Here is a 22,023-nt window from a genome sequence, read left to right as displayed (position 1 = left end):
GAGAAAATCAAAGCAGAGAAAAAACACAAACATTGAAAATATGTTGGATGGGAGTCTGCAATGATAGTTGAATAAAGATCGGGGAAAGTGAGTAAGCAGGCCATGTATTTATGAGCTATAACATTTCCTGCTTAACATGATGGTTAATATTTACAACTGGACAGGATTTAGAGTCACCTAGGAAACAAATCTCTGATCTTGACTGTACCGATTTTCTAGATTTGGATTAATTGAGGTGGGAAGGCCAACTCTTGACTGTGGGCAACATTATCCTATGGATTTGGGCCCAGGATTACATTAGAAAGGAAAAATTGAGTAGAGAATGCACTCTCATAGCTCTCTGCATACTGATGGTGGATGCACTGTGCGCCACTGCTTCCTGCTCTTTACACCATGCCTTTCCTGCCTTCTAACTAGAAGTGGACATTACCTATTCCTTTAAGTTACCTTTGTCAGGTGTTTTGTTGTAAAAATGAGAAAAGTAGCTAATACAATCATTAAGTAGGAAATTAGGCCTGGCATTTACAGAAGCAACAAGGAGGCAGGTATGGCTCAGGAAAGAAGGAGGTAAAGCTAGAGGATCATTGGAGTAAAACATCACAAGGAAGTTGTCTTTTATATATAAAGTTCAGTGGAAGATCTTTGAGCAGATTGACATGATCTGACTTTTTTCTTCCTTGTGTACATACATGCATGGTGTGGTCGGGCACCACCTACATGCTTGCCTGCAGTGGGATGCGCTTGCTTATCGATGGTGGCCATAGTGCAACCTCAGGTGTCCTGTCCATCACTCTTCCACCAACTCTTGTGAGCTGGAATTACTTTAGTGATTACAGAGCGTGAGAGGCTCTGTAGATTGTAGGGTCTGTACTCCTTTGCAGGGCTGGGGGGTTGTTACCAGGTACACATACCATGCTCAGCTGTTATCTTGACATTTGAACTTCTGAGGTCTCAGGCCTCCTTAATGCCCTCATGCTTACATAGGAAGTTCATTTATCCACTGAGCCATTTCTCAAGCCCCTGACTTACATTGTAATAGGTTACTTAGGGTAACTGAAGGTAAGCAAGGGCAAAGCAAGGAAGCCCATTTAGAGGTGTTAAAATAATGGAGAGACTGGAGGCTTGGGCTGGAGTGGCAGTGATGGAGACAGTAAAATACAATTAGAATCTGGATGTGTTTTAACAAAATGTTAATGATCCTTGACTTTCCTTTCTGCATTAAATACCTTCTTTGTTTCTTAGCAGATACTTAGCTAATGAGGAAAAGGAGTCAAGAATAATTGAGAATTTTGTTCTAACCAAGTCAAAGATGAAGTTGCCAGTTGAGATGTGGAAACTAACTGTATTATGTATCAATCTTAACATGGAAGCAACTGTATTCTGAGCTGTTAGGAACAAGGAGGAGTGTTTCCTTTCTGTTGTTTCTTGAAATATCTTTACTTAATGCTTTACTTAAGATACAGTCTTCCCATGACTGTTGTAGCATGTGTGCCTCCACAAGTATTTACTACTGCTATCTTTAGTCATTTCTGTTTAGTCTGAAGATTTTTTACCTAGAAAAGGAAAATTAATTGACATTCTCTGTTTCCTCTTCCTACTTTCACTGACTAGATAGAAGGCAGTTATTATTCATGGGAAGAAAAGAAAGAGTTTAGTGGGCCTTAATGGGATATATTTTCTTATTTTTATTGAGAAATTAATATGAGCATATTACAAATTGGTCATATTTCCATCAAGCTATACGTTAAGTCCTATTTCCCCATCCCTATTCCACTGAGGGGTTATCTGTAATCTCAGTGGGGTTATCTGTAATCATTACCAGTCATGAATATGAAGTTAAGTTCCACTATTTTGTTGAAGGAGCCTGCTGAAGAATTTGAGGAAGGGAAGTAGGCAGCTGTCACACACAAGAACTTGCATTGCAGTTTTACTAAATGGGGTCTTGGTTGTTGATTCCATTTCTTTTGTCCTATGCAGTTCTTCCAAGCCTGACATTTAGATTTTTACTCATAGATGTTGCTGGGCAATGGTGTATCTCTCAAACACTGTTATGTTAGGACTTGTTTCACATTATCTTATTTTTAGTTTGATCTGGATCATTCCTATTCTAGGTATTGGGGCTCTTTTTTGATAGTTTGTTATTCTTCTCTTCTCCCCATGTTCTCTCCTCTCGAGACAGGGTCTTGCCTTATACCCAAGGCTCTGGCCTCTGCCTCAGATTCCTGAGTGCTAGGATTACTGTTGTATATCTCCATACCCAGCTTTGGTTACATTTTTTAATTTGTGGAATCCTTGGTTCACCAAGGATTTAGATTTTTCATCCAAACTTAATAAAACCAAACATTTGACTGTTAGGAGCTAATTTTATGATTAGTGGTTGGAATTCTTTTCAAGTATAAAAATAATAAAACGATTTGAAATTTACAGCTATAGGGCAAGTTATTTTTATTTTTGTTTCTTCATCTATAACAGAGGTTTTCTGTTCATTTTGTTTTGCCTTGTCTTGTTTCGTTTTGAGACAGAATCTTTTGTGGCCCAGTTTGGCCCTGAACTCCCTGTGTAGCCAAAGATGACCTTGAAGTACTGCTCCTTGGCTCCCTGTCCCCACCTACCAAGTGTTGGGATTACAGATGTGGTCCATCATGCCCATTGAAGTAAAAGAACACTTTGATAATGGTGGGGGCAACAGCATTATTTAAAAAGTAAAGAGGAAACATATCTGTGATGTTTAATCGTCAATGTTAACGTTAGTGGTTTTGAGCATACCTAGGAGATGCATCTCTGGGTCTGTCTATGAGTATATTTCCAGATAGGTTTAACAGGAGGGAAGACCTACCTTGGATGCAGATGGCACTCTGTGAGCCATCTCCCTATCCCACATGGTTTTATTTCTTTAAATAAGTTTCCAAGACTGAAATTTTGAAAATTTTTGGTGTTTGTTAAATTTTATGTAAAACTACTGAAGAGGGATGCACACATTTGTGTTAAAATCAGCTACTCAATAAGCTGAGACAAGAAGATTGCTTGGTCAACCTGAGTAACATAGTGAGACCTTGTCAGGAGCTGCAGGCTCCCATGAATTTCATTGAAGGTGTGTGAGCTGAGCTGGCGAAGGCCCATGGACACACTTTCCCAGACACCAGGTTGCAAGGCCAAAGCAGGGCAGGACAGGGCAGGGTCGTCAGTCCCCTACCGGGCATCCTATCTCCCACCCCCTGCAACGCCACAAGGCACTGTGCAGTTCTTTTGCTTTATGTAGAATGTGGCACACACAAACTTTATACCATGATCTTATACAGTGCTGTCATCAACACATGTGTGCACAGGTATAGTCCATAAGGTAGGTTGAATTATTATATAACAAGTTGCAACCATTTATGTTCAGCTGGAAGTCAAGCCCATTAGCCCTCAGGAGGCAGATCCTCAGGAGGATCACCATGAGTTTGAGGCTACCCTGAGACTACATAGTGAATTCCAGGTCATACTGGACTAGAGTGAAACCATACCTTGGGAAGAAAAAACCCAAAAAACAACCCTTCCAAATTGTTGTTGCCAGTTAGTGGTGTCATTTTATATTCCTGCTAGCAACGTGTAGGAGTTTGCCAGAACTGGGCTAGAGGCAGGAAGCCTGTGTGAGAGGCTGGCTTTGCTCTGCTGATGACCTGAAACTTAAGCAAAGTTGCATTTAAAAGTAATGGGCTTATGTGCTTGGCAGAATACAAACAGAAAGAAATGAAAGTTTTGGGCCAGAGACTGCAGCCTGATTCAGCTGCATGTGTTTGAGAAATTTCTAACATTGAGATTGGGCCTGTTCTCCATTGGGACAGTAGGAAAAATGCTGACTTTTGAAAGGAAGGTGCCTGATCAGTAAAGTAGTTTTCCTGCTCTTCAAAGTTATTTTCCACGTGGATTTAACAACTTTGGTAGCCTACCTGGCAGTAAAGAGTAGATTTGCTAGGTAAAACTTTACTCAAGGAAGTATTTGACTGGGTGAAAGGACTAAAACCTATTTAAGTTCCATAGTTTTTTTCTTTCTTTCTTTTTTTTTTTTTAAATTTTTATTAACATTTTCCATGATTATAAAATATATCCCATGGTAATTCCCTCCCTCCCCACCCCCACACTTTCCCGTTTGAAATTCCATTCTCAATCATATTACCTCCCCATTACAATCATTGTAATTACATATATACAATATCAACCTATTAAGTATCCTCCTCCCTTCCTTTCTCCACCCTTTATGTCTCCTTTTCAACTTACTGGCCTCTGCTACTAAGTATTTTCATTCTCACACAGAAGCCCAGTCATCTGTAGCTAGGATCCCCATATGAGAGAGAACATGTGGCGCTTGGCTTTCTGGGCCTGGGTTACCTGACTTAGTATAATACTTTCCAGGTCCATCCATTTTTCTGCAAATTTCATAACTTCATTTCTTTACCGCTGAGTAGAACTCCATTGTATAAATGTACCACATCTTCATTATCCACTCATCTGTTGAGGGACATCTAGGCTGGTTCCATTTCCCAGCTATTATAAATTGAGCAGCAATAAACATGGTTGAGCATGTACTTCTAAGGAAATGAGATGAGTCCTTTGGATATATGCCTAGGAGTGCCATAGCTGGGTCATATGGTAGATCAATCTCTAGCTGCTTTAGGAACCTCCACACTGTTTTCCACAATGGCTGGACCAGATTGCATTCCCACCAGCAGTGCAGAAGGGTTCCTTTTTTTCCACATCCCCGCCAACATTTATGATCATTTGTTTTCATGATGGTGGCCAATCTGACAGGAGTGAGATGGAATCTCAATGTAGTTTTAATCTGCATTTCCCTGATGACTAGTGACGTAGAACATTTTTTTAGGTGCTTATATGCCATTCGTATTTCTTCCTTTGAGAACTCTCTATTTAGCTCCTTAGCCCATTTTTTGATTGGCTTGTTTGATTCCTTATTGGTTAACTTTTTGAGTTCTTTGTATATCCTAGATATTAATCCTCTATCAGATATATAGCTGGCGAAGATTTTTTCCCATTCTGTAGGTTGCATCTTTGCTTTTTTCACTGTGTCCTTTGCGGTGCAAAATCTTTGTAATTTCATTAGGTCCCAGTGGTTAATCTGTGGTTTTATTGCCTGAGCAATTGGGGTTGTATTCAGAAAGTCTTTGCCAAGACCAATATGTTGAAGGGTTTCCCCTACTTTTTCCTCTAGCAGTTTCAAAGTTTCCGGTCTGATGTTAAGGTCTTTAATCCATTTGGACTTAATTCTTGTGCATGGCGAGAGAGAAGAATCTATTTTCATCCTTCTGCAGATATTTAACCAGTTTTCAAAACACCATTTGCTGAAGAGGCTGTCTCTTCTCCAATGAGTATTTTTGGCATTTTTATCGAATATCAGGTGGCTATAGCTACTTGGGCTTACATCTGGGTCCTCTATTCTGTTCCACTGATCTACATGTCTGTTTTTGTGCCAGTACCATGCTGTTTTTGTTACTATGGCTCTGTAGTATAGGTTAAAATCAGGTATGGTGATACCACCAGCCTCTTTTTTGTTGCTCAGTATTATTTTAGATATTCGAGGTTTTTTTGTGATTCCAAATGAATTTTTGGATTGTTTTTTCTATTTCCATGAAGAAAGCCTTTGGAATTTTGATAGGGATTGCATTAAATGTGTAGATTGCTTTAGGTAAGATTGCCATTTTCACGATATTGATTCTTCCAAGCCAGGAACAAGGGATGTTTCTCCACTTTCTAGTTTCTTCTGCAATTTCTCGCTTGAGTGTTTTAAAGTTCTCATTGTATAGATTCTTTACTTCCTTGGTTAGGTTTATTCCAAGGTATTTTATTTTTTTTTGATGCAATTGTGAATGGGAGTGATTCTCTGATTTCATCCTCTGTGTGTTTGTTGTTAGCATATGCGAAGGCTACTGATTTCTGTGTATTTATTTTGTATCCTGTTACATTGCTGTAGGTTTTGATCAGCTCTAACAGCTTGCTAGTTAGGGTCCTTTATGTATGTATAGAATCATGTCATCTGCAAATAATGATAACTTGATTTCTTCCTTTCCAATTTGTATCCCTTTTATGTGTGTCTCTTGCCTTATTGCTATGGCTAAGACTTCCAAAACTATATTAAATAGAAGTGGAGACAGTGGACACCCTTGTCTTGTTCCTGATTTTAGTGGAAAAGCTTCCAGTTTTTCCCCATTTAGTAATATGTTGGCTGTAGGCTTGTCATAAATAGCCTTTATTATATTGAGATATGTTCCTTCTATTCCCAGTCTCTGTAGGACTTTTATCATGAAGGGATGTTGGATTTTGTCAAATGCTTTCTCTGCATCTAATGAGATGATCATGTGATTTTTGTCCTTCAACCCATTTATGTAATGTATTACATTTATAGATTTGCGTATGTTGAACCATCCCTGCATCTCTGGGATAAAGCCTACTTGGTCAGGGTGAATGATCTTTTTGACATACTCTTGTATTTTGTTTGCCAATATTTTGTTGAGAATTTTTGCATCTATGTTCATGAGGGAGATTGGTCTGTAATTTTCTTTTTTTGTTCTATCTTTGCCTGGTTTTGGTATCAGGGTGATGCTGGCCTCATAGAAGGAGTTTGGTAGGATTCCTTCTTTTTCTATTTCCTGGAAAAGCTTAAGAAGCAATGGTGTTAGCTCTTCCTTAAAAGTCTGGTAAAATTCAGCAGTGAAACCATCCGGGCCTGGGCTTTTTTTAGTTGGGAGATTATTGATAACTGCTCGGATCTCCATGTTTGTTATAGGTCTATTTAAGTGATTAATCTCATTTTGATTTAATTTAGGTAGGTCATATAGATCAAGGAAATCATCCATTTCTTTCAGATTTTCATACTTTGTGGAGTATATGCTTTTATAGTATGTCCATATGATTTTTTGAATTTCTCTGGAATCTGTTGTGATGTTACCTTTTTCATCTCTGATTTTATTAATTTGTGTCTCTTCTCTCTTTCTTTTGGTCAGATTTGCTAAGGGTTTATCAATCTTGTTTATCCTTTCAAAGAACCAACTCTTTGTTTCATTAATTCTTTGGATTGTTCTTTTTGTTTCTATTTCATTAATTTCTGCCCTAATCTTTATTATTTCTTCCCGTCTACTACTTTTTGGTTTGCCTTGTTCTTCTTTTTCCAAGGCTTTAAGGCGAAGCATTAGGTCGTTTACTTGCGACCTTTCTAATTTCTTAATATAGGCACTTAAGGCTATAAATTTACCTCTTAGAACTGCCTTCATTGTGTCCCAGAGATTTTGGTATGTTGTGTTCTCATTATCATTTGACTCTATAAATTTTTTGATTTCCTTTTTGATTTCTTCATTGACCCACTCATCATTTAGTAGTGTATTGTTTAGTTTCCATGATTTTGTGTATGCTCTTTAGCCTTTCTTGTTACTGATTTGTAGTTTAATTCCATTGTGGTCAGATAGAATGCAAGGACTTATTTCAATTTTCCTGAATTTGTTAAGATTTGCTTTGTGTCCTAATATATGGTCTATTTTAGAGAATGTTCCATGTGCTGCTGAAAAGAATGTATATTCTGCAGCCTTTGGATGAAATGTCCTGTATATATCTGTTAGGTCCATTCCTTCTATGACCTCATTTTGTCCAGATGCCTCTCTGTTTATTCTTTCCCTGGATGACCTGTCAATTGATGAGAGTGGGGTGTTAAAGTCACCCACCACCACTGTGTTTGGTGTTATCTGTGACCTTAGTTCTAATAGTGTTTGTTTGACGAATTTGGGAGCCCCCATGTTAGGTGCATATATGTTTAGGATTGTAATGTCCTCCTGTTGGAGTGTGCCCTTAATCAATATAAAGTGACCTTCCTTATCTTTTTTGACTAACGTCGGACTAAAGTCTACCCTGTCTGATATTAGGATAGCAACCCCTGCTTGTTTTCTAGGCCCATTTGCTTGAAACACCGTCTTCCAACCTTTCACCCTAAGATAATGTCTATCCTTTGTAGAAAGGTGAGTTTCTTGGAGACAACAAATTGTAGGATCCTGCTTTTTAACCCAGTCTGCAAATCTATGTCTTTTCGTTGGGGCATTGAGACCGTTGATATTAAGAGATATTATTGAAAGGTGTGTATTTATGTTTGCCATTTGTGTGTGTGTGTGTGTGTGTTACTTGTTCTACCTGTGCTCTCTTCTGTTAACTGGTATTTGAGTATAGCTGGTTTTTTCTAGGTTCCTTATATGTGTGCTTTTCCTTTTGTTCAGCATGGAGGATTCTATCAAGTATTTTCTGTAGAGCTGGTTTTGTCTTCAGATACTCCTTTAACCTGCTTTTGTCATGGAATTTCTTTATTTCTCCATCTATTTGGATGGATAACTTTGCAGGATAAAGTAACCTTGGTTGACAGTTGTAATCTTTCAGAACTTGGAATATATCACTCCAAGCCCTTCTGGCTTTAAAAGTTTGTGTTGAATAATCTGCTGTAATCCTGATGGGCTTGCTTTTGTAGGTAACTTGATTTTTCTCTCTAACTGCTTTTAATATTTTTTCTTTGGTTTGTGTGTTTGGAAGTTTGAGTATAATGTGGCGAGGAGAGTTTCTTTCTGGGTTTTGTCTGGCTGGGGTTCTAAAGGCTTCCTGTATCTGTATTGGCACCTCTTTCCCAATTTGGGGAAAATTTTCCTCTATGATTTTGTTGAAGATGCCTACTATGCCTCTGGAGTGGAGTTCTTCTCCTTCTACTATGCCCTGAATTCTTATATTGGATCTTTTCATAGTGTCCTGAATATCTTGAAATTCCCACTCATACTTTTCTATAAGTTTGTCTTTCTCTTTGTTGGACTGCATTAGGTCTGCCACCTGATCTTCTAGCTTAGATATTCTGTCCTCTCCCTCATCCATCCTACTGGTGAGATTTTCTACAGAGTTTTTTATTTCATTAACTGTGTTCTTCATTGCTAGTAATTCTGACTGGTTTTTCTTTATTATTTCTATTTCCGTATTTATGTCTTGTATTGCCTTCTTTATTTCATTAAATTGGTGTCCTGCCTCTTCTTTCATTCCTTTGATTTCCTCTTTGATTTCCTCTTTGACTTCTTCTTTGATTGTTTTCATGTGTTCTTTGACCTCTTTGAACATATTTATAATTATTCTTTGGAACTCTTTCTCAGGCATTTCCTCTAACTCTTTCTCACTGGAGGACATTTCTGATGCAGTAATACTTTTAGGTGGATTTATATCGTCTTGCTTTTTAGTGTTTCTTGTGTTATAATGTATATATTTTTGCATCTTGGATTAAGTTAATGCTTGGATTTTCTAGCTAGCTGTGTATTCTTAGCTGTATCAATTGATTTGATGTAATATATTTTCAGGGTAGGACCTTAAGGTATTAGGTGTGGCTCTTAAGACTCTCAGAGTATCTACAAAGATGTTCTTAGGGGTTGAGTTTCCCTGCTATAGGAGTATTCAAGCAGGCTGAGTGGAATAAAATACTGGTAGATTCTAAAATTTAGCTAAACATTGTACCCATTCCATCAAAAACAGCCCCGAGTATGTATGCAAGAGTAGTTATTATAATGACCAGATCCTCTATCCACAAAGAGGTTTAGATTTCTGGTCTGTTGAGGTATCCAAGTCAGCTTGTGACCAAGTGAGACCCTTCCCTGGTGCAATCCCAGTTACCTTGGGTGATTGTGGTCTCAGTCAAGTTGCTGCCTGGGTCGTCGGGCTGCTGTTCTGATTTCTGGAGCTGGGCACTTGCTTTTCCTACGGGGCAAACTGAGCCGCTGCTGCTGCCCCGAAGCCGCTGCTGCGGGATCTGCCGCCGCTGCCGCTCCTGGGTCCGCTGCTGTTGGGGCCACTGGTACTGGTGCTGGAGCCGCTGAAGTTGCTGCCGAACTCTGCTCCTGCTTGGGTCCTGCTGTCAGCCCAAGTTGGCGTGGCCGGTCCCGGGCCGCTGCTGTGTTCGCTGGAGCTGTGTTCAGGTGGTGGGGGAGGGGAGGGCGCCGCGGCTGCTCTGGTTGTATCGCTGTTCCACGTGTGCTTCTACCTCGGGGTCTGCTCTTCCCTCCGGTGCTCGCTGCCGCTCTCCCCTCACGTTTCCCGAGTTGCGGAGAGCGCGGTGTGGGGGGAAAATCCTGCACCTGGCTTGTCCTGCGGCTCGAGCCGAGAGTCCGGCGGCTTTCTGCCGCTCCGTGGCTGCGGCGGGTGGCTGAGCCGCCCCGGAGCCGCTGTTCCCGCCTGTGCAGGCTCTGGATGCTCTGGAACTCTTCTACTTCTCCGCTGCCGCCTCAATTTCCTATACACCTCACTTTTTAGTAAAAGTGTGTATTTTGCTGAGTTTTTTTGGTCTTTTTCCCCCCTAGGCTGCTTTGGCGTGGTACCTACGCCGCCATCTTAACCGGAAGTCCTCCATAGTTTTTTTAAAAATATTTTATTTTTATTTATTTATTTGACAGAGAAAGAGGAGGGTGGAGAGAGATAGTCAGAGAGAATGGGCACGCCAGGACCTCCAGCCACTGTAAACGAACTCTAGATGTGTGTGCCCCCTTGTGCATCTGGCTTACGTGGGTCCTCGGGAATCGAACCGGGATCCGTTGGCTTTGCAGGCAAACGCCTTATTCTATAAGCCGTCCCTCCAGCCCTAAAGCTCCATAGTTTTAAGGTTTAAGGTCTGACTTGTTTTGTTTTGTTTTGTTTATTGAGGTACGGTCACACTGTAGCCCAGGTTGACCTGGAGCTCATTATGTAGTCTCAGCTGGCCTTGAATTCATAGCAGTCCTCCTATTTCTGCCCCCTGAATGTTGGGACTGAAGGCATGTGCCAGCACACCTGGTGAAATCTGAATATTCTTACTCTCGTTATGCCCTTAGCTTCCAGTGCACTTTATACATGTTTTACCTATCTTCCAGTGTATTTGGTACATGCTTTAAATGTCTTCAGTAGATGATAGGTAAGGTGCTATTTAGTGTATTGTAAAGATTTATTGTAGAAACTGGAAAGCCTGGCTTCTGATTTTTAGTTTACCTCATTTCTCAGAGTGAGGACATCCATGGCATGAAAGCCATAATACTAATGCCATCATGAAGTGTCAAATACTAGGACAGTGAAAGTTGCTCTTCTTTGGGAAATATCTGATAATATTTTACCAGGTATTTGAATAAATGTAGTTATTGATCACATCTTTGTTACATGAACAAATGATGTCTTACCGTTACCTCCAGATAGCATGTTCAAAATTGAAACAATCTGGGACTGTCCCATTTCTATACCCATTGCTCTAAGTCCAAATCAAATATGTGCTTTCTAAAGATTTCCTAAATCACCTCAATAAAATCTTTCTCTGTTCTATATTCATTTTGAAAATTATGCTTTTATTACTCCTTGTTCTACTTTAAATTTTACTTACTTATGTATAAATTTTATGATGTGTAGTTTGAAATCAAGAACTAACTTCCTACCCCAAATTAAATTTACTAGTTAAAGTCATTGAAGATCTTAGAAGAGGAAAGGGTTTAGAAGTAAAGATGTCACTGTTCCTTCTACATAGATTGCCCCACTTCCATCATGTGCATCCTTCAGCTTCATTTGAGACATTATCCAGAAAGTTTTCCTTGAGCTTAAGTCTGAACTAGGTAGTTCTCCTTTTAATTATTCTTTTAAGAAATAATTATTAGATACTTTCAACGTTCAGCAACTGTGTTAGGCAGTAGGGATGAAATGGAAAATAAAATTAGCATTATCTTCTCCCATGGAAGATAGACAGACATTTTTTTAAAATCACTACTTATAAATTGTAGTACTTATTATTGAAGTGCAGTGTTTTATTTAAGTGTAAACCTAAATGAGAGGAAGTGCTAGTTAAAGAAGAGTTTGGACATACGTGTGATGTTGACTGTCAGAAATAGGGCGTTATATGTGTAAAAGCATGAGACATGCTGTATCACTGAGCTGAGCTATTTATCTCCAGCTTAGGATAACATTTTTGAGAGAACAATTGAGAAAATATATTTAACAGAAGCTTTATTTATTAGGATTTAATTGGACAAAGGATAGAACATCCCATTAAATAGAGACTATCTTCACAGAACTTCTTAAGAAGTAGAAGAAATGTCTTAGAGGAACTAAAACTCAGACTCATTTTGGGTATCTTAGTTCATTTTACACATGAAGAAATTAGACTCCAGGAAGTTCATTGTGTATGTTGAGTTCATCAAGTCAATAATGGCAAAGTCTAGATTCAAAGTTTGAATTACCTAAAACTTTAGTTTTTTTTTTTTAATTATATATTTGGCATTTCCTAGTGGGAATGTGATCCAGAAATCTTTCCAAGCTCTGGTGTTTTCTATTCCCATGGCATAGAACATTATCTTAGTTGTTTACTTATACTTAGCAAGATGATATTTGTATGAAGACCCACTGCTGTAAACAGAAAGTGGGTAACTAACATTGTATCAGGTAGAGATGCAAGGAATCAAAATCAGACTTAGCTATATAGGAGGCTTGAGGCCAGTCAAGGTTACATGAGATGGTATCCTCCCCCTCCAATGCAAAAAGTTGGAGATGTTAGGAAATTTATATAGCTAATAAAACTTCCTGAAAGAATAACAACTATATTAATGAACATGTTAAAATGAATTGTTCATTAAAAAGTATAACAAGCCAGATGCTATTGATTCTTCAGCTTTGAAAACCAAGTTTTGATTTCCATGTTATATTTTTATTTCTGTGTGCATGGTAAAGGAAAAAAAAGGAGAAATTGATATGGTACAAAGCAAATTTGGAAGGGTTGGAAAGTTTTATTTGGGGTGTGTGTGTGTGTGTGTGTGTGTATGTATGTTCGTGTTCCTAGAGACAGTCTGTTACTCTTCATGAGCTAACTGCAGGTCAGGATGTGACAGCCTGCCTGCTTAGTAGCCTTTGAAAATACTCATGTCATGTCATATTTTAACTGCTTGATGACTTGTTGGCTTAAAACCCATTTCATTAATGTTTAGGTAAAGGAATATCTCCTGTAATCCTGCTCTCTTTTATTGCCCATCCTAGTCTAGTGTTAGGCTTATCAAAGAATTTTTCTTTTTACAGTCTTTTCTTCTAAGGGTTCTAACATAGTTATAACATAGAGTAATGAACTTAAATTGTCATAGAGATTTTCATTTGGGACTTTTATGCATTGATTCTTTCAATCTACAGAGGAAAATAATGCTAAAAAGGTTAGTTTAAGGTACTGATTTTATTTGTACATCCTTAAACATTTGTTTTATGGGTGTTTTACTTGAGTGAGGACTTTGTAATTAAACTTCTATTACTCAAAAGTTCAGTGATAGTATACGCTAAAATCATGTTTAAAATGTTCTAAAATACTGTTTTATTATTAAAAGGTGGAAAACACTTTACATAAAACACTTCATATCATTAAGGAAACATTCAGTAATTGGTTTAAATAAGTATTTTAAAGTGTGTTTATTTCTAATTACAGCATTCTGCATTCCATTTGGATAGTTACATGTTGCTGTAATTGTCCCTTTCTGTTTTTTCTTTGCAGGCAGCTATCAATGGAGTAATTCCCCAGGAAAACGGCATTCTACAAAGGTATGTTACAAAGTACTTGTTAGATGACAGTTTAGCAGAACGAAAAGAGAAAGTGTTTTTTTAATTTTTTAATTTTTTGATTTTTCGAGGTAGGGTCTCACTATAGCCCAGGCTGACGTGGAATTCACTATGGAGTCTCAGGGTGGCCTCGAACTCAAAGCAATCCTCCTACCTCTACCTCCTGAGTGCTGGGATTAAAGGCATGTGCCACCATGCCCGGCTATGTTTTTTTTTATTTTATTTTTCCAGTTTATTTTTTTGTAATTTTTAAAAAGTATTTATTTTATTTTTATTTTATTATTTTATATTATTTTACTTTTTATTAGCATTTTCCATGATTATAAAAAAATCCCGTGTTAATTCCCTCGGCCCCCCAAACTTTCTCCTTTGAAATTCCATTCTCCATCATATTACCTCCCCTTAACAATCATTGTACTTACATATATACAATATCAATGTATTAAGTACCCTCCTCCCTTCCTTTCTCTTCCCTTTATGTCTCCTTTTTAACTTACTGGCCTCTGCTACTAAGTATTTTCATTCTCACGCAGAAGCCCAGTCATCTGTAGCTAGGATCCACATATGAGAGAGAACATGTGGCGTTTGGCTTTCTGGGCCTGGGTTACCTTACTTAGTATAATCCTTTCCAGGTCCATCCATTTTTCTGCAAATTTCATAACTTCATTTTTCTTTACCTCTGAGTAGAACTCCATTGTATAAATGTGCCACATCTTCATTATCCACTCATCAGTTGAGGGACATCTAGGCTGGTTCCATTTCCCAGCTATTATAAATTGAGCAGCAATAAACATGGTTGAGCATGTACTTCTAAGGAAATGAGATGAGTCGTTAGGATATATGCCTAGGAGTGCTATAGCTGGGTCGTATGGTTGATCAATCTTTAGCTGTTTTAGGAACCTCCACACTGATTTCCACAATGGCTGGACCAGATTGCATTCCCACCAGCAGTGTAGAAGGGTTCCTCTTTTTTCACATCCCCGCCAACATTTATGATCATTTGTTTTCATGATGGTGGCCAATTTGACAAGAGTGAGATGGAATCTCAATGTAGTTTTAATCTGCATTTCCCTGATGACTAGCATCTTTTTAGATGCTTACATGCCATTCGTATTTCTTCCTTTGAGAATGCTCTATTTAGCTCCATAGCCCATTTTTTGTGATTGGCTTCTTTGATTCCTTATTACTTAACTTTTTGAGTTCTTTGTATATCCTAGATATTAATCCTCTATCAGATATATAGCTGGCGAAGATTTTTTTCCCATTCTGTAGGTTGCCTCTTTGCTTTTTTTACTGTGTCATTTGCAGTGCAAAATCTTTTTAATTTCATGAGTTCCCAGTGATTAATCTGTGGTTTTATTGCCTGAGCAATTGGGATTGTATTCAGAAAGTCTTTGACAAGACCAATATGTTGGAGGGTTTCCCCTACTTTTTCCTCTAGCAGTTTCACAGTTTCAGATCTGATGTTAAGGTCTTTAATCCATTTGGACTTAATTCTTGTACATGGCGAGAGATCTATTTTCATCCTTCTGCAGATATATATCCAATTTTCCCAACACCATTTGCTGAAGAGGCTGTCTTTTCTCCAATGAGTATTTTTGGCATTTTTATCGAATATCAGGTGGCTATAGCTACTCGGCCTTACATCTGGGTCCTCTATTTTGTTCCACTGATCTACATGTCTGTTTTTGTGCCAGTACCATGCTGTTTTTGTTACTATGGCTCTGTAGTATAGGTTAAAATCAGGTATGGTGATACCACCAGCCTTATTTTTGTTGCTCAGTATTATTTTAGATATTCGCGGTTTTTTGTGATTCCAAATGAATTTTTGAATTGTTTTTTTCTATTTCCATGAAGAATGCTTTTGGAATTTTGATAGGGATTGCATTAAATGTGTAGATTGCTTTTGGTAAAATTGCCATTTTCACAATATTGATTCTTCCAATCCAGGAACAGGGGATGTTTCTCCACTTTCTAGTGTCCTCTGCAATTTCTCGCTTGAGAAATTCTCATTGTAGGGATTCTTTACTTCCTTGGTTAAGTTTATTCCAAGGTACTTTATTTATTTATTTATTTTTTTGATGCAATTGTGAATGGGAGTGATTCTCTGATTTCATCCTCTGTGTGTTTGTTAGCATATATGAAGGCTACTGATTTCTGTGTATTTATTTTGTATCCTGCTATATGGCTGTAGGATTTTATCAGCACTAACAGTTTGCTAGTAGAGTCTTTAGGGTCCTTTATGTGTAGAATCATGTCATCTGCAAGTAATGATAACTTGATCTCTTCCTTTCCAATTTGTATCCCTTTTATGTGTGTCTCTTGCCTTATTGCTATGGCTAAGACTTCCAAAACTATGTTAAATAAAAGTGGGGGACAGTGGACACCCTTGTCTTATTCCTGGTTTTAGTGGAAAAGTTTCCAGTATTTCCCCATTTAGTAATATGTTGGCTGTAGGCTTGTGATAAATAGCTTTTATTATGTTGAGATATGTTCCTTCTATTCCCAGTCTCTGTAGGACTTTTATCATGAAGGGATGTTGGATTTTGTCAAATGCTTTCTCTGCGTCCAGTGAGATGATCATGTGATTTTTGTCCTTCAACCCGTTTATATAATGTATTACATTTATAGATTTGCGTATATTGAACCATCGATAAAGCCTAGTTGGTCAGGGTGAATGATCTTTTTGATATACTTATGTATTCTGTTTGCCAATATTTTGTTGAGAATTTTTGCATCTATGTTCATGTGGGAGATTGGTCTGTAATTTTCTTTTTTTGTTCTATCTTTGCCTGGTTTTGGTATCAGTGTGATTCTGGCCTCATAGAAGGAGTTTGGTAGAATTCCTTCTTTTTCTATTTCCTGGAAAAGCTTAAGAAGCAATGGTGTAAGCTCTTCCTTAAAGGTCTGGTAAAATTCAGCAGTGAATCCATTTGGGCCTTGGCTTTTTTTAGTTGGGAGATTATTGATAACTGTTCGGATCTCCATGTTTGTTATAGGTCTATTTAAGTGATTAATCGCATTTTGATTTAATTTATGTAGGTCATATAAATCAAGGAAAGCATCCATTTCTTTCAGATTTTCATACTTTGTGGAGTATATGCTTTTATAGTATGTCCATATGATTTTTTGAATTTCTCTGGAATCTGTTGTGATATTACCTTTTTCATCTCTGATTTTTTTAATTTGTGTCTCTTCTCTCTTTCTTTTGGTCAGATTTGCTAAGGGTTTATCAATCTTGTTTATCCTTTCAAAGAACCAACTCTTTGTTTCATTAATTCTTTGGATTGTTTTTTTGTTTTGTTTGTATTTCATTAATTTCTGCCCTTATCGTTATTATTTCTTCCTGCCTACTGATTTTTGGTTTGCCTTGTTCTTCTTTTTCCAAGGCTTTAAGGTGAAGCATTAGGCCGTTTACTTGCGACCTTTCTAATTTCTTAATATAGGCACTTAAGGCTATAAATTTACCTCTTAGAACTGCCTTCATTGTGTCCCAGAGATTTTGATACTGATTTATAGTTTAATTCCATTGTGGTCAGATAGAATGCAAGGAATTATTTCAATTTTCCTGAATTTGTTAAGATTTGCTTTGTGTCCTAATATATCGTCTATTTTAGAGAATGTTCCATATGCTGCTGAAAAAAATGTATATTCTGCAGCCTTTGGATGAAATGTCCTGTATATATCTGTTAGGTCCATTCCTTCTATGACCTCATTTAGTCCAGATGCCTCTCTGTTTATTTTTCCCCGGGATGACCTGTCAGTTGATGAGAGTGGGGTGTTAAAGTTACCCACCACCACTGTGTTTGGTGTCATCTGTGACCTTAGTTCTAATAGTGTTTGTTTGATGAATTTGGGAGCCCCCATGTTAGGTGTGTATATGTGTTTAGGATTGTAATGACCTCCTGTTGGAGTGTGCCCTTAATCAATATAAAGTGACCTTCCTTATCTTTCTTGAATAATGTGGGCTGAAGTCTACCTTGTCAGATATTAGGATAGCAACCCCTGCTTATTTTCTAGGCCCATTTGCTTGAAACACCGTCTTCCAACCTTTCGCCCTAAGATAATGTCTATCCTTTGTAGAAAGGTGAGTTTCTTGGAGACAACAAATTGTAGGATCTTGCTTTTTTAACCCAGTCTGCAAACCTATGTCTTTTCGTTGGGGCATTGAGGCCGTTGATATTAAGAGACATTATTGAAAGATGTGTATTAATGTTTGCCATTTTTTTTTTTTTCTGGTTCTACCTGTGCTCTCTTGTGTTAACTAGTGTTTGAGTATTGCTTGTGTTTTCTAGGTTCCTTGTATGTGTGCTTTTCCTTTTCTTCAGCATGGAAGATTCTATCAAGTATTTTCTGTAGAGCTGGTTTGTCTTCAAATACTCCTTTAACCTGCTTTTGTCGTGGAATGTCCTTATTTCTCCATCTATTTGAATGGATAGCTTTGCAGGATAAAGTAACCTTGGTTGACAGTTGTTATCTTTCAGAACTTGGACTATATCACTCCAAGCCCTTCTGGCTTTTAAAGTTTGTGTTGAATAATCTGCTGTAATCCTGATGGGCTTGCCTTTGTAGGTAACTTGATTTTTCTCTCTAACTGCTTTCAATATCTTTTCTTTGGTTTGTTTGTTTGGAAGTTTGATTATACTATGGCGAGGAGAGGTTCTTTCCAGGTTTTGTTTGGCTGGGGTTTTAAAGGCTTCCTGTATCTGCATTGGCACCTCTTTCCCAATTTGGGGGAAATTTTCTTCTATGATTTTGTTGAAGACGCCTACTATGCCTTTGGAGTGGAATTCTTCTCCTTCTGCTATGCCCTGAATTCTTATATTTGATCTTTTCATAGTGTCCTGAATATCTTGAAATTCCCACTCATACTTTTCTTTTTTTGTCTTTCTCTTTGTTGGACTGTATTAGATCTGCCACCTGGTCTTCTAGCTTAGATATTCTGTCCTCTCTTTCATCCATTGTACTGGTGAGATTTTCTACAGAGTTTTTTATTTCATTAACTGTGTTCTTCATTGCTAGTAATTCTGATTTTTCTTTATTATTTCTGTTTCCTTGTTTATGTCTTGTATTGCTTTCTTTATTTCATTATATTGGTATCCTGTGTCTTCTTTGATTTCCTCTTTTATTCCTTTGATTTGTTCTTTGACCTCTTTGTTCTTTGACATATTTACAATCATTCTTTTGAAATCTTTCTCAGGCATTTCCTCTAACTCGTTCTCACTGGAGGTCATTTCTGATGCATTAATACTTTTAGGTGGATTTATATCGTCTTGCTTTTTAGTGTTTCTTGTGTTATAATGTATATATTTTTGCATCTTGGATTAAGTTAATGCTTGTATTTTCTAGCTAGCTGGGTATTCTTAGCTGTATCAATTGATTTGATGTTATATATTTTCAGGGTAGGAGCTTAAGGTGTTAGGTGTGGCTCTTAAGACTCTCAGAGTATCTATAAAGGTGTTCCTAGGGGTTGAATTTGCCTGCTATGGGGGTATTCATGTAGGCTGAGTGGAATAAAATACAGGTAGATTCTAAAAGTTAACTAAACAGTGTACACGTTCAATCAGAAATAGCCTCAAGTATGTATGCCAGAGTAGTTATTATAACAACCAGATCCTCTGTCAACAAAAAGGTTAAGATTTCTGGTCTGTTGAGGGATCCAAGTCAGCTTGTGACCAAGTGAGACCCTTCCCTGGTACAATCCCAGTTACCTTGGATGATTTTGGACTCAGTCAAGTTGCTGGCTGGGTCGTTGTGCTGATGTTCTGATTTCTGGAGCTGGGCACTGGCTTTTCCTGCGGGGCAAACCAAGCCTGGCAACTGTGGCCATTCAGATCAGCACCCCCACTGCTGGAACTGCTGCTGCTTAAGCTGCTGCTGCTAGGTCCACCTCCGTTGCTGCCGCTACTAGATCTGTTGCTGCTGGGTCTGCTGCTGCTGCTGCTGCTGCTACTGGATCTGCTGCTGCTAGGGCTGCTGTTACTAGTGCTGGAGCCGCTGATGTTGCTGCCGGACTCTGCTCCTGCTTGGTTCCTGCTGTAGGCTCAAGTTGGCGTGGCTGGTCCCAGGACCACTGCTCTGTTCACTGGAGCTGGGCACAGTCCATGGGGGAGGGGAGGGAGCCACAGCTGCTCTAGTTCTTTTGCTGTTCCACGTGTTCTTCTACCTCGTGGTCTGCTCCTCTGTTGCTCACTGCTGTTCTCCCTTCACGTTTCTTGAGTTTCGGAGATCTCTTGTGTGAGTGGAAGCTCCCCTCCCCTGGCTTTTTCTGCGGCTGGAGCCGAGCCTGGCGGCTTTCTGGTGCGCCTCTGCTGCCGCCTCTGCCGCTGAGGTTGGTGGAACTGCCGGGGCCACTTTTGCCGGCCTGTGTGGCCTCTGGATGCTCTGGATCTCTTCTACTTCTCCGCTGCTACTTCAATTTCCTATACACCTCACTTTTTAGTAGAAGTGTGTATTTTGGTCTTTTTCCCCCCTAGGCTGCTTTGGTACCTATGCTGCCATCTTAACTAATGAAGTCTTCATGCTGGTTTTTATTACAATAGCTTTGTAATGCATTTTGATATCAAGTATTGTGAAACTACAAATAGTAGCTTTAATACTGAGAACTTCTTTGATGATTCAAGCGCTTTTGTTCTTCCACATGAATTTTGAGATTACTAGTTTCTATTTATGAGGAATGGCACTGGAATTTTTATTGGAATTGCATTAAGTCTGTATATTGCTTTTGTGTGGATGGTTATTTTCACCATGTATTCTTCAGATCCACAAGCATTGGAAATCTTTATATCTTCTTGGACATTTCTCATCTTCTTTCTTCAGTCTTATGTTTTCCTCTTGCTTTGCCAGGGATATTCCAAAATACTTAATTTGTGTCTATTATTAATGGGCCTGATTCTCTAATTTATCACCATGTTTGACCTTATTATACATGAAGACTAGTGATTTTTGTGTTGTGATTTTATATCCTACCCCATTTGCTGAAAGAGATTTTGTATTTTGAAAATGGCCATGGGAAATGTGAAGCAGGCTTGTTAGATTACATGCTTGCAGGCCCGATGGAGATGTGTGTGGATGGACTGTGAGTTGCAATGGAGATTCTCAGTGGAGATGCCAGGACTGTGAAATAGCTGCCAAGGAGAGTTGCTGGCACCAGATGAAGCTTTCCATGACTGTGAGTAGCCTAGGTGTTGGGACAGAATTGGAACTCCAGATACTTGTCATTGTTTAGAATTATCAGACTTAGAATTTGTTGTTGACTAGAGTTGTCGGACTTGGAACTATAGAGTTTGATGGTTGCCCTGTTTAAATCTTGTATTGGTTGAATATTTCTTTGCTATGCCCAGTGCCATCTTTTGCAGTGTGAGTGTTTATTTTGTGCTAATATTTTTGTTTTTAAATTATGGCTCAATTAAAAGATCTTGGATTATGGGAATGTTTGAATATCATTGGCATTGATTAGAAACTATGGGAACTTTTAATTTTGGACTGAATGCATTGCATTTTACACCATGTATGGTTATCAGTTTATGGGTTCCTGGGGTAGAACATGGTGGTATGATTCAGGTGTCCCCATAAACTTAGGTATTCTGAATGCTAGGTTCCCAGCTGATAGAGATTTGGGAATTAATGCCTCCTGGAGGCAGTGTATTGTTAGGGGCGGGCTTATGGGTGTTATAGCCAGCTTCCTCTTGTCAGTGTTTGGCACACTTCTGTTGCTGTTGTCCATCTGATGATGGTTAGGAGGTAATGCCCACCCTCTGCTCATGCTGTCATTTCCCTTCCCTCAAGTCTGCAAGCAAAAATAAACCTTTGTTATTTTTCCCCCAGGCTACTCTTGTTCGGGTGTTTTCTGCCAACAACAAGAACTGACTGTAACACCTCCCTTTAAACTTTATGCAATAATTTGAAGAAATGATTTTAGTTCTATGAAGTTTTCATAGATTTTGGTAGTAAATCCATCTCACTCCACACCGGCCCCCTCCCCCAATTTGGATGCTTTTAATTACTCTGTAAATCTCATTAGATGTTATATCTCTATTCAGGTAATTTATGTCTTCTGGGTTTAGTTTTGATAGGTTGCATGAGTCAAGAAATTAATCTATTTTTCCATATTTTCCAATTTTGTGGGTTATAGGTTTTTAAATAATGTCCTAATGAATCTGACAATTTCATTGGTATCTGTTGTACTATCTCCTTTTTCATCTTTACTTTTGTTGATTACAGCAGACTTTTCTCTTTTTCTTTTGATAAATTTGGCCCTGGGATTTTCAGTCTTATTTATTTTTTTCAAAGCTCCAGCTCTTTTCTACATTTTCATTTTATTGATTTCCACCCTGATCTTGATTATTTCATTTTAAAAATATTAATTTATTTATGAGAGAAAGAGTATAGGTTTACCCCAGGGTATCTTGCAGCTACAGACAGACT

General features: G+C 38.4%; 1 protein-coding gene across 1 annotated transcript in view; it reads left to right on the top strand.

The window, feature by feature from the left end:
• Faf1 (Fas associated factor 1) overlaps positions 1-22,023 on the top strand; it is a 419,279-nt gene that overhangs the window by 79,097 nt on the left and 318,159 nt on the right. Inside the window, exon 3 of the mRNA XM_004663235.3 lies at positions 13,532-13,578. Within this exon, the coding sequence (XP_004663292.2) occupies positions 13,532-13,578 (47 nt within the window). The remainder of the gene's footprint in view (positions 1-13,531; positions 13,579-22,023) is intronic.

This window comes from Jaculus jaculus, chromosome 5 (genome assembly GCF_020740685.1).
Source record: "Jaculus jaculus isolate mJacJac1 chromosome 5, mJacJac1.mat.Y.cur, whole genome shotgun sequence".
NCBI classification, from domain to species: domain Eukaryota; kingdom Metazoa; phylum Chordata; class Mammalia; order Rodentia; family Dipodidae; genus Jaculus; species Jaculus jaculus.
Note: the sequence above shows the minus strand (reverse complement) of the source record. Positions and strands in the feature narration are given on the sequence as shown.